Genomic DNA, 14,406 nt, shown 5'->3' with positions numbered 1-14,406 from the left:
ATCGTTCGATTCGGAGTCGTCCGGTGCAACGCGCACATCAGAATGCGTTTCTAAAGGTCAACGCGCCCAAAAATAATGGCACCGTTGCGCGGCGTTGCGTTACGTGCCGGGCCGACTCGCGTTGTCGAAATTCTCCCGTCAACAGCGCGTAGCGTATGTTGAGATTATACGACGTCCGAATTCCGAACGTTCGTGATACCGCGGGTAGCGGAATAAAAGAAAAAACTATTCGTCAGTGGCCGACACCGAGCTTCGAATGACGGTGGTGAGTAACAACTATCAGAATACGACAACAGTTAAGACGCGACGAGAGAAACGTAAGAGAAAAGAAAAACTTGCACGTGCGTTGAATTGTTGATCTGATCCGTTGAGATGAGCGCATCGGGTGACTGGTCCGTCGGTCCCGAGACGGCGCGGGGTACATGAAAACGCCGACATCAGCCGAGGTACCGCACACAGTTGACCGCTCGTGAACAACGTATAGTAATTAATTCAGGTGAGTAAATGATGCGTAGTTATTATGCCCTTAAATACGTTTCATGTGAAATACTCTATTGATGGTGTTCACGTCGACCCAATGGAGTCACCAGTGGTAGGTAGATAGATTTTTGGTTTTAAACGTCTCGCAGACTTCATCAAACGGTTTCTTTGTGAGCCACTGGCTGTCTAGTTGGTTACTATCAGGAATGTTAACCTCGACGCAGAAAATTCAATTATACACACAATGTCTGGATATATTAAATACAATGATAGTTGTGAAATGTTGTACGTAAAAAGAAAATATCTAATTTGACTGAACGCAAACTTTTAACTAATAGTTGTGGGCATTTCGAAAGATAGTTCTTAAAAATTTCTGTAGAATGTATGTCTGAATTAATCAATTATTATTATGTTTGGTGTATAGATAGGTAGAATTAGTTGTTTAAAATTGCTCAGTAAAATATTCTGTGTCTTCTGAGCCTTCTGAGAATTTAATGTACTTATATTTTATATGTTTATAGTATATCTCCTACTAGGATGTTCCTTAATTTTCAATTTCAAAATATTATTGGTCTTACCCCTTAAATCGGTGTGTATACATATAAAAATGAACTGCAAGAAATTTTAGGTCAATCAAATAAAGTTAACCCTTGCCGACTTGAAGTCGAAGTTTGAGCTTAATACATTTTTAAATAATTCTAGACATTTTTGGTATTTCCGTAAATATTTCGTAAACCGTTATGAAAATCGTATTTTTTCATAATATGTTTTTTCAAGTAAATTAAATTTCCAATATATTTTATAATTTGACATTTTTTGATAAATCTATTTATTTACAAGATGCATAAGCTTTAGTCTTAAAATTCACAATTTCTCCACAAATATATTATTTACATTTTATTATTTTACTGCAGGTTTACCGTAGGACTAGTCTTGCTTTATAATTTATTATAGGTATTATTTTGTTCGTGATACTCGTTTATTTCAGTTGTGTCAACGTCTTATGTGTTAAAGGTTATTATTTTGTTTGACGTTAGTAATTCATAATAATTTAAATAGTAAAAATGTCAATAAAACCGAGAAGTCATTATCAAATATTTTTAATCGGATCTCAAATTACACAAATTCTGGGTTCAAAACTTTCATCCAATGGGCCAGTACTTTCTGTATTTTTCTACAATATGAGAACCGATAATCTTACTACTAGGGAAAGTGTGGCATTAGCTGTACGAGAGTGTTGCAATTTTTGGGAAAAAGCCAGATTCCTATTCAAGCTATTCATAATTGCATAACTAAATTAATTAACTTGTATGACGAATGGCGTAATCTCCAGAAAAATGTTCAAAAAGTTGGTGAATCTTATCGGTTAAGAGAAAATGATTTTAAAAAAAAATTAGATTTGTTAATTGATAATGCTCATTCTGATGCGATGAAATTAATTAAAATTGAAGTTGATAAAAAGTTTCTAATAAACTAGCGTTTACCTGGACGTCCTGGTTGTCTCGGAGGTATAGATATTAAAGAAACAATAAAAGCAAATATTCGCATTCAACAAAAGTTGAATGAAACGAAAAGAAAAGAAATGTATATTTAAAATTGTGCTTTAACTTCGACATTACTTGATAATTCATTTGAGCAAAATTTAGAAACTGATAGTCTAGACTCTAGACTCTAGAGAGTAGCGATATATCGGAATTTGAGACTAGCATTAATTCTTTATAGTTAATAGAACCACCAACTAAAAAAAATAAATGCCGGGGAAAAATAAATTTTATAACACCAAAACTGGCCGGAGCGTTAGATAGATGTCAATTAAGTATTCGAGATTCTGTATATTATGTTCTTCAGGCTACTTTAGAAGCTTTAAATTGTAATATAGACTACGTAATAAATCGAAAAACATTCCCCAATTGTAAAAAAAGTACACTTCAACAACAACATAATGTATAATTAAAATTATGGTGCCTATATTTTTTAATTTATATTATTTATTTTATCAATTTTACCCAATATTGTAATTTTTTTTTTTATTATTATTATTAAAAATATTTTTAATTACAATCTATACAACATTTCTGTACAATAAGTAATTTTGATATAAGATATTTATATAGTGAGTCTGACAGATAAGGGAGGGCACTCAGTAGTGCTGCCTGAGTAATATATTGAACCTACAGTAAAATATAAAATGTAAATAATAAAATTGTGGAGGAATTGTGAATTTTAAGATTACAGCTTATGCATCTTGAAAATAAATAGAATTATCAAAAAATGTTAAATTATAAAATATACTGGAAATTTAATTTACTTGAAAAAACATATTATGAAAAAATACAATTTTCATAATGGTTTAAAAAATATTTACGGAAATACCAAAAATGTCTAGAATTATTTAAAAATGTATTAAGCTCAAACTTCAACTTCAAGTCGGCAAGGGTTAACTTTATTTGATTGACCTAAAATTTCTTGCAATTCATTTTTATATGTATACATACCGATTTAGGGGGTGAGACTAATGATATATCATTATTTTGTTTTCCCCCTATGGCTAAGGAACACCCTAATCTCCTTCTGATTGTTAATTGCTTATTTTAATACCATAACTTCAAAAATATTATGCTTTTTCATTAATAAATTACAAATATATTAAATAACCGATAGGTATCATATAAAAAGTTATTGATTTTATATAATTTTATATATGAAAGACTTGATAAGTACTTTATTATTTTTGTTTTCAAGTTCAAGCAATACTTTTTAAATTGTGATTCATTTATACCTAGGATGACTAGATCTAAGAGGTAAAAATAAATATTTTGTTCAATAAATTTGTTTGTTTATTCATCTTATAAACTCAAGAACTACTGGTCTGTTTTCAATAAATATTTCTTGAGACTTTGGGAGGGTTTTTATTTTTCAACTACCTAATATAGTTTGCTGAAGAGTGGCAGGGTGTATCATACATCGTGTATTTTATTTGGGTTCATGAAAATCTAATATTTTTTATTTATACATAGGGCTGGCATTGGTAACAGATAATACAATTGTTATTATGATATTTTCTGTAATTTTCTGTATTTTATTAAATTTTATAATTAGGTACCTAATTCAGGTTAATAGCATAGGCGTGTCTAGAATTTATTCATAGATATGGTCAAGAAAAATTTCATGGTAGAAAAGAGTAAAAAAACCCTGAATATTTGTTTGGTGTAATTGTTGCTTATACAATGTACATGTATAATCAGTGCCGTGATAGCTGGGTGTGTTAAACACACAGGTCCAAGGCTTATGTCCATAGTGGGGCCCAACGATAAAAATTGAAAAATATGCAGGTAAAAAAAAAAAAAATAAAACCATTTAGTTATTTATTTATTTAAATTAAATACGGGACGAGTCCAATTACATTGTTTTGAATTGAAAAATAATTAACAATTTATAATAATTAATAATTATTAATGAAGATCGATCAATTTTGGTTTGTACAAATTTTTGTATACATCAACTTTTCTTTTGTGGCCCGTATAACCTAAATTAAAAATAGTTTGTTTGTAATTGGTTAACTCCACCAAACACAAAATCGCGTCCTGCAAAGGAACGGACGTTTAAATTGGCATAATGGGACGCATCTCAATTCTTGATGTCTACTTTTGTCTGGTGTAGCTAATACTATTGTCAAAGAAGAGACTTCATAATAATATTTTTAACTATCCAGTAATATATGTGCAGCTGAGTGATCATTTTCAAAGGTTAAACTTATAAAAATTATTTTTGTAATTCAATCGGACAAGATGACTTTCAAGTACATATAGCTTTACTTAATATTGAAAGAAAACAAACTAATGCTATTAACATGGAAATTATAATAGACAATTTTTCCAACAAAAAAGCATAAAAAATGAATATTTTGTAATGAGTATAGGTAGTACATATTAGCCTATTACTGTTCTATTTATTATCCAAGTTTCAACAGTTGATTGTTAATGTGTAGTGTGTTCATTTTTATTTTTTATTTGTTAATTATTTAGATTTGAAAATAATAAAAAAAGGCTACAAATTATTACCTATTACATTTATTTATTTGTAAATATGTATGGATTTAATTATGTTCACTTTATTTTGTATGAGTAAAAATTTTAAATTCCAAAGTATGTTTTAAAACTTAGACAAATTAATTTTACAATTAGGTATCTATTTAATTTTTAGTATTTTTTAAACACGTTGACGGGCAGTAACTGCTATAGCAGTCATCCTGATTCAAGTTGTAATATGACCATGACTGGTATAGCAGTTATATATAAAAAGTCGTTAAATGGCATGACTGCTAGAGCTGTTGCGTTTCTTGTAGCTTCGTCACAGTGGAAATTATCTAGTGTCCTATTGTGACTTACTAACAATTTGGGCAAAAAAAAAAATCTAATATTCTAAAAATTATATAAAAATCTATGGATTATGCCCAATCAGAGTGACTACCAAATTACAGTAATTTACATAACTGCATTAGCAGTCATGTCCGTCAATGTGTTAAAAACTTTTTGCAACAGTTCATTAAATAAAAATAATTTAGTAACATTTAGTTAATACTATTTGAACAAATAATATATAATAATTATGTTCTATTTCACCTCCGGGGCATTAATTTTATTTACACACTGGCCCAAATCAGTGTAGTTGTGACACTGTATAATGTCTTTCTCAGTCTCTTAAAAAATCCCTTAAATGCATGGTGACTTCTGAACTTGTTTAAGAATACAATAGTATAGTACCTAAATTAAAGTATAATAGACATTTGAAATTTGAATTATTCGTTGGGTCAAAAAGTTTGAAAATGTAATTAAAGCTTCTTATACATTGTTACAATATCAGTTTAAAAATATTAAATGTACATATTATATGTATACATAATTTTTTTTTGTTATTTGTTAGTTTAAATTTTGACAACATTTATCAAATGAAAATTTACATATTATTTTTCAGTTAAAAATGTATAACATTTTAAGTATTTATAGGTAAGGATTGAAAACGTAAAACAAAGTTCTTTGTAAGAAACCAGAAAAAAAAAAATATATACATATATATATATATATATAGGTATAAACACAGTTTTTGTTTATAGACATTTTATTTTTGAACTTGGACGAAATTCGATATGTAAACAAAAAATAACAATTTTAATTATTTTATTGTAATTAAAAATATAATCCATTTTAACAGTTAATATTAATAGAATTTTGAGACACCAGGACAATTTTTAAAAATTGGGAGGCTGGATCCCTATTCGTACAAATTATTTTATTTTGATTCTTATTTTACTTTTTAACCCTTTAGAAATTGAATTACCTAATCTTAAGTTTGTAAAATACAACATGACATTTTATACTTTAATAACTATATTATATAACTTATCCGACATCTTTGCTTCTTGCATGTGTCAAACAATCAAAAGTACTTTGTTTATAACTCATTAATACTTATAAAATAATCTGTGTATATTAGGTAGTATGTGTACATCATTTATTTGAATCATTGGTTTATGGTTAGATGGGAACTTAGCAACATTTAAATGTTAAATATTTATTATTTTTATTGAAAAAAAAGTAATAACATATTATTTTACAAGCCTTATAAAATATAGTATAGGGACGGGGGCTTAAACATAAATAATATTTCTCACCAAAACTGAAATACCTGCTACTATTGATACTGATGATGAATTTACCTGTGATGTACCTAATATATTATAATAGGAATAGAAACTTATATCATCCATTTTTTGTTTCAAAATAAGCTTTAAAAATAAATGCCCGTCAAAAAATATTCTAAACATTATTTACACAACCATAAGCAAGGCGTTTAAAAATAGACAATAAAACCTATACAATGTCATATGATATAACATTTGCATTAAAATTGTAATTTATGAGCTATAACAGTATTACTAATAGCTAATAAAAAAAAAAATTGTCATTCTAATTTTAATTTTTAAGACTGGCAAATTCATTGAGAGTCAGATTTTTAGTTATCTTTTGTAAACCATCAGAATCAATATTCAAAGACAAATTATTCAATACGATTTTGATCCATCAATAATCTAAATAACCATTTTTTTATTCCCCAAAACAAAAAAAATTCACAAGTAGCTGTTGTTATAAAATACATTAATAATTAAATGTATTTGGTAGTCTTTCACAACTAGTAAATTATAAGATCATTAACCCTAGAGCACATACTTCACGGTTAAAAAGACAGGGTGTTTAGAATTTGGTTTATTGTTTCAAAAATACAAAATATTAACCTAATCCAACCTAGATACGCTCCAATTAGGTAAATATTAACTACAATTTGATACTACTCTCAAGCCCTAACTGAATGATGTGATCTGATGTCATTAATACAGAAGTGTTCAAAGTTCATTACAAGACATCACCTATTAACATACGGTCAAAAAGACTGTATGCGTGAACGTAAAAAATCAATTATGAGTTATTTTAAAATATTGTGTTTTTAATAATTGCTTCTCGATAAACAAAATTGATAGTTATGATATTTTCATTGTGACTGGTGATATTATTGCTAGTTGACTATGATTTTCGTCATACTATGTTTAACTAAAAAGACCGTGCGCATTCTCGCGAATATTTTGAATACGGGTGATCTAGGGTGAAGATACTATTTATCTTTATTAATATAATATATAACTTCTTAACAGTTGCTTCTGATTTTATTAAGTTTGAATACATTTTAAGGAACTTTTGACAAACTTTTAGACAAACGGTGATTTGTATTTATATTTAATTGAAAAAAGTTATCAAATGCGTTAGTTATATATTAGCTCTCAATTCAAAATATATTATTTAATTTTAAAATTATATTATTAAGAACATAATAACATGAGTGGCTTCTTTAAAACCTCTCTGGTGCTAATGAAAATGTTCTTGAAAACGCCTTGAAAAGTAAGTTTTAGGTACAACAAAATTATTTTTAGGAAACTTAAAATTCTCACATCATCTTCATAATTAAATTCATCAATTAAGTCACCTACCTACTCAAATTTCTGTACCTAGAACTTCTAGCATTGAATTCAAATACTGTTTTATCAAATCATAATTTTCAAAACTACAAGCCCCAACATGTGTCAATTATTTACATTATTTTCTTGGTTTAATTGTTTTTTAATATTTATTAATCTATTACGAGATGTTGGCTTAAACAATGAACATATATAATGATTCTAGTGTATTAACAAATAAAATAACTTTTAATATTTTCACTCATATTAATTATAATTAAATTTAACTTAGATATGTGCAGACAGTAAAAATAAATTGTTTTGCCAAAAACTCCTCTGAACCTAACCAACACACGCGACTGTTCAAATCATAGGAGCTTTATCAATATTTTATTTTTCAAATGGTCAAGTTTAATATTTTAATTACATCAGTGGAAGTTCTGTGGTTCTTGACCCATTTGTGATACCACACGAAACATAAATAATATATAAATACCAGCAGCATATTATCGTAGAACAAAAACCAAACACTGTTCGTATAATTCTTAATTTTTAGCTTACCTTATACATATTGTAAGTTGTTCTTTTCTATATGACAAAATATTTAATCATTCCATAATTACTCATGACACACACTATCTATTAATATATTTATGTTAATGCATATTATTGCGCTTTTGATTATGATAAATAAAATACAATTGTTGAACAGGTGAGGAGGGGGACTAGATTCTACTATCTGGGTGCCTTAGCACCCTTTATACAACAACATTGATGATTGAAGTTTGTCTACTTTTTCTATTAAGTGTATTTCAGTTTTAGAATTCAGGCTCAGCCATAAGATTTTGAGGAGATGTTGTGTTGTGTTGTGTTGTGTTATTTTTATTTTTTGTTTTTTTATACTTCATTATTATTTAAGCTACATATCTTTAAATGTATTACAACAATAAACTAAATATTTTATATCTAAATATTATAAAGCAGTCTCTTAAAATTATAAATATTATTATTTATATTTATTACTACCTATTTATTTTAGTTATAATATAATATAATATAATAAGGTACTCATGAATTTTAAAACACTTCTTTCACTATATATACATTTTATTTTCAATATTTAACCTGTATAAACTGAGCTTTTCTATTATTTGCTTATTTGTTTGTTAAATAATTGCTGAGTTAATTATATTGATGTTGAATCTCATTTTATCATTTATAAACATTTAATGACTGATTGTAAACACTTAGAACATAATATTCTAGTATTGTAGAAAAAATACATGTCATAAAGTACTTAATCAGAGGTCTTTAAGACATAATTTACTGATCCTTATAAAATTTTAGTTTTATTAAATTTAACTATCAAATCAAACATAATTTACTACCTATTCATTAGAACATAAATAATTAAATTAGTTATGATAGATTTCATTGGTATATGAATTACATCTGCTAATGTATTTTTACTTAAACATATATTTTTACGCACAAAATTAAATTCCAGTTATTTTAAGTATTTATCAATTATAAAATATAAAAGCAATTAAATAAATTTACATGTTTTTAGATATTTTAATTGCCAACTCACGGAAATGCCATGTCGGAAGTTGTGACTGATTTAAAACTTTTATCAGGTAATATAGTAGAATTTTATACTTCTACTAGTAACTTATTTTTCATATAATATTTTTTTAGGCGATAATCGACTGAGACAGTTGGAAGCATTATTTTTAGGAGGTCCAATACAAGGACAAGGAAAATGTTTCAGTATTGAAACTCTTTTAGATGTTTTGCTTGTACTGTATGATGAATGTAATAATTCATCCTTACGCAGAGAAAAGACTGTATCTGATTTTATAGAATTTGGTATGTACTAGTATTAATATTTTTTGCGAGTAATGAGTGATAAAGTGTTCCCTGTTTCGGTGAACACACATTGTATATGTATGTATTTTTAAAGTACTTAGTATATAATAAAAATACGTTTTTGTATTTATTTAAAAAATAATGTACTCGATTGTATTTACGAAGCAACTAAATTTAATATTACACATCTACATTAATGTTAGCTTCAATAGTTAATAAAATAATCTCTAATATCATAATAGAAACGTAAAACTGGAATCTGTAAATACATTTGTACAAAAATTTTTTATAATGTGGATAGCTGACATCACTTATGTGTATTGTACCACATATTATTATGTACAAATTATAAAAAAAAAAAAAATATATAAAAACATTGAATCATATTTTATTCTATTAAAGTAATCATATTTTAAATGTTTGTTTTACTTATAATTTTAGTAAAACCTGTGGCATTATGTGTTAAGTCATTGCGTTTGACTAGAGATGATTTTGAGACCATCAAAGTAATCGGCCGTGGAGCTTTTGGAGAAGTGTGCGTTGTGCATATGAAAGGAACAGATAAAGTTTATGCTATGAAAATTCTTAATAAATGGGAGATGCTTAAAAGAGCTGAAACAGCATGTTTTCAAGTAAATTAATAATTTATTATAATGTTAAATTATTATTAACAGATATACCTAATTATATAATTATTTCTGTATTATATGCGTTTTCAGGAAGAAAGAGATGTTTTGGTATATGGTGATCGTAGATGGATAACCAACTTGCATTATGCTTTTCAAGACGAAACAAACTTGGTAATTTTTTATATAGTATAATGTAAAAAAAAAAATAATATATACAAGTTATGAGCATGTTATATTGATTAGTATATCATTATATATATATAATATATCTAAGTTATAAAAATCTAAGACTGAAAATAAGGTATTTTAAAAGAATGTTTGGCCGCCACTATTTAATTTCATTCTCTAATTCTCGTATTGTACAACACACCTAATTTGTGTTCAGTAGAACCAATGTTGTGATAATATTTTCTATTTAATTGAATTTACCTTTTATCTCAAACCAATGTAATATATTAGTCTTAAAATGCTTATAACTCACTTAAAAATTAAAATATCAATAAAATCCTATGAGATGCCGTTGATATTATAACTTAAAAATTAAATAATAGCTTTATTTATTAAAACTACAAAATAGGTTGTGCTAAACATTAACTTGCTGAGTAAGTAACGCATAGGCCAGAAAGAGAAAAAAAATTACCTGCTGATATACTTTAAGACAGGGGTCGAAAACCTGTGGCATGCGTGCCCTTTGCAGCACATTTGATGTTATTGAATGGCACACTAGCATCAAATAAAATAAAATATAATTTTTAGTATTTAATTATTTCTAAGACTATGTTTGTAATATTAAATAAATCATAAAAGTTGCAAATATTGTATTACACAACCATTATTGAGTCAAAATAACATTTATAATGATTACCGTGTTAATTTTTTATGGCACATCCTATATTTTTTTTTTTTTGGCACAACATGGAAAAAGGTTTGCCACTCTTGAAGACAATTTAAAATAAAAAAAAATTAAGATTCATACAAATGCCTAACATAAGCATAAAAATAGGATGAGCATGCTTAAAAAAACACTATATATTAATGGTAATTCTTTGTTTGCTTTTAAAATGTATTGATTAGTATTACAATATAATATTTAATAACTTACCATACTATTAATATTTTTATACAAAGATTTTTATCGTCCATAAAAGGGAATTTTAAGTATTTTTATTTTGATAAGTTCACTTGTAATTTAAAATTAATAACTTAAAATGTGTCATATGATTAATTTAAATCAAGTTTATTGTTACAAACTTATTTCAGTATCTTGTCATGGATTATTATTGTGGAGGAGACTTATTGACTTTATTGAGCAAATTTTTTGATCGCCTTCCTGAAGATATGGCCAGATTTTATATTGCTGAAATGATATTAGCTATTAATTCAATTCATGATTTACATTATGTTCATAGGTGAGTCATAACATTTTTATAGAATTATTCTATTAAACAAACAAAGTAAAATTTCATGAATGATGCATGAAGATATAATGTACAACTCTGTCTCCTTGTTCTTGAGACATGGAGGTAAAATATACCACCCACTGTTCTTAACATAATTGTCCCTACATAGTTGTAATCTGTATTGACACAGGACTGCAGTGTTGTGCTTATTAAAAAAAATTATATAGATATAGATTTATATTGTAGAAGTTGAATTTATCTACCTCACACATATTATTAACAAATTAAATGGTATTTTAAACATAACAAATATTTCCAAGAAGCCAACATGTATATATTTAAGTCTCAAAATCAACAAACTTAAAAAAAATTCTATATTTTAACTGAAACAGTTGATAATATTACACAAATAAAAATATTAATTAAAATTACTAAGGTCATTCATTTTTGTACTAAAAACCTTTAAAAATGTATTTAGGACTTAAAATCATAAAAAATGGTATTTAAACTTACACATATTGTATTGATGTGTTATTGCTAATAACTTATTTTATATTGTGCATCAATTAATATTGTAAAAATATGTATAAACATAATAATAATGAAAAAATAAAACTAATGATCGTTTTCAATTAGTATAATTAGTATTTAGTAAACAGTGATTAAAAATTACCTTGGATTAAAAAATAACCTTACTATGCCTAAAATACCCTAAAAATAAAAAAATGCAATACATGCAAAGTAAAAATTAGTCATTTAGATTCATATTTGTTAAAAAAACATTTTGAAAGCATAATTTAAGATGTAGCAAAAATAAATTCATCAGTCATAAACATCAAAATCAATATTTCCAAATGAACCTAATTATAATCAGATTACTCAAATAAATTGTGTTGGACTAATAAAATAAACATCTTTCTTAACATAAAGGATTTTCATGTTAATGTATTTAATTTACAGAGATATTAAACCTGATAATGTATTATTGGATGCTAATGGTCATATACGATTGGCTGATTTTGGATCATGCTTAAAAGTAGGTTCCAACGGTTTTGTTGAAAGCAATGTTGCTGTTGGTACACCAGATTATATATCTCCAGAAATATTGCAAGCTATTGAAGACGGACAAGGTTGTTACGGACGAGAATGTGATTGGTGGTCATTGGGAGTGTGTATGTACGAAATGATTTATGGGGAAACACCATTTTATGCTGAATCTCTCGTACATACTTATGCTAAAATAATGAATCACAAGGTATTTAATATTCTATTATTAAAGAATTTATCTTATTATTTCTCTTTCAGTTGCATTAAATAAACATTTTGAAAAACTTAAAACTGATTATAGTGCATTTCAGTGGTATAATATTTTTCATTTTTCATTATTTATTTTAATATTATATAAATACAATTCTATGAATGTCAGTATTGTATTTTAATTAATTTATATATTTTTGATTGATATTTAAAATTTTTCATATAACCATAGTACAATGACAGAGTATAAATAGTTATTAACAAGAATAATAATATCATATTTTCATTGCTTTTAATCGACTTTATTTAATTATAACTAATGAGAATGTACATTATAAATATAGAATATTTAGTATCTGTATTCTATAAACAGTATTGTATAATAGTTAATTAACAACAATTTTTTATGATATCATTGAATATATATTGTATAGAGAAACAATGTACTATAAAAATGTCCTACTCTCCCAGAAGGCGGCTAATAGATAGCACATTGAAAAATTTGTCGCGGAGGCAAAAACAGTGTAGTAATTCTACTTTTAAATAATTATTGTACACAATCGCCAGTGTCATTATAATAATTACCTTTATTCTAGAATGTACAATATAGCAGTAAAATGAATTATTATATTATTATTATGTCAAACAATAAAATACAAGTAATAATATAATATAAATTAATTTCACATATTAATAAATAAAATAATATTGTCAGTGACTGATTGCTCGCTATGTTGTAAGCGCTAACAAACTAATATTAAGCGTAGCATAAAATATCGAACATTGTTTCTCTATATAATATATACTCAATGATAATATTCAAATTATTCAGTTGATGAATACACAAAAAAATAGGATTGTTTGCCCAAACTCGATGATTTTTCTCATAAGTTGTTCTTTTTTTTTTTTTATCACAATTTACTTCTATTGTACAATTGAATTACTTATACTATCTTAATATTTTTTTTTATTGTTCTTAACATTTAAATTTGAGTAATTATAATTTTTGTTCAATCCATATTCTAGAATTGTTTTGATTTTCCAAATGATCAAGAAGTACAAGTTTCTGAAGAAGCAAAAGATTTAATGAAAAAACTTATTTGTAGTGCTGAACAAAGACTAGGTCAAACTGGCATCAATGACTTCAAAGTAAATTAAAATATAATACTCTTAATGATTATATTTTTAATTTTAAATTAAATTTTCCAGGAACATAATTGGTTTATCGGTGTAGATTGGGACACTATTAGAGATAGTGTAGCACCGTATATTCCTGAAGTATCTAGTCCAACAGATACCAGTCATTTTGATGTGGAAGAAATTGATATTAAAACTGATATTTTCCCTCCTACTCCTTCAAATCCTATATTTTCTGCTCTACATTTACCTTTTATTGGTTTCAGTTTTACTCAAAATAGTTTTGTATCAGATCTTGGGTCTATTGGGAAGTCTCTTTCATCAGGAAAAACGACTAAAAGAATGCGATCTCAAGAAGGAAAAAGTGAAGTAGAAGGTTAAAATAACATACATTTTATTTTTTTACTAATTTAACTATTGATACATAATGGTTCATCAAGATTTTTTTTGTTAAATAGTATTATTGAAGAGTATACTACGGTACTGAACATAATGAATTATTGTTTTACTTGAATACAGTTTTTAGTAATAAGTTCCATTGCTTTAAAAGTACAATAGTTTAATAATACATTTCATTAAGGCACGGATTAGAATAAATTTACTGCCGTGTAAAATGTCAGCGTTAAGC

General features: G+C 26.4%; 1 protein-coding gene across 4 annotated transcripts in view; it reads left to right on the top strand.

The window, feature by feature from the left end:
• LOC100159880 (serine/threonine-protein kinase Genghis Khan) overlaps nucleotides 1–14,406 on the top strand; it is a 36,875-nt gene continuing 22,469 nt past the window's right edge. For all 4 annotated transcript variants that reach the window (XM_016802125.2, XM_016802126.2, XM_016802127.2 and 1 more), the window contains exons 1-9: nucleotides 1–496; nucleotides 9,057–9,123; nucleotides 9,185–9,355; nucleotides 9,797–9,987; nucleotides 10,075–10,155; nucleotides 11,245–11,393; nucleotides 12,345–12,639; nucleotides 13,668–13,790; nucleotides 13,851–14,154. In XM_016802125.2, coding sequence (XP_016657614.1) covers nucleotides 9,087–9,123; nucleotides 9,185–9,355; nucleotides 9,797–9,987; nucleotides 10,075–10,155; nucleotides 11,245–11,393; nucleotides 12,345–12,639; nucleotides 13,668–13,790; nucleotides 13,851–14,154 — 1,351 coding nt within the window. In that variant the 5' untranslated portion in view covers nucleotides 1–496; nucleotides 9,057–9,086. The remainder of the gene's footprint in view (nucleotides 497–9,056; nucleotides 9,124–9,184; nucleotides 9,356–9,796; nucleotides 9,988–10,074; nucleotides 10,156–11,244; nucleotides 11,394–12,344; nucleotides 12,640–13,667; nucleotides 13,791–13,850; nucleotides 14,155–14,406) is intronic.

This window comes from Acyrthosiphon pisum, chromosome X, assembly GCF_005508785.2.
Source record: "Acyrthosiphon pisum isolate AL4f chromosome X, pea_aphid_22Mar2018_4r6ur, whole genome shotgun sequence".
In the NCBI taxonomy this organism is placed as follows: Eukaryota; Metazoa; Arthropoda; class Insecta; order Hemiptera; family Aphididae; genus Acyrthosiphon; species Acyrthosiphon pisum.
The sequence above is the reverse complement of the archived record's forward strand: the minus strand, read 5'-3'. Positions and strand labels throughout refer to the sequence as shown.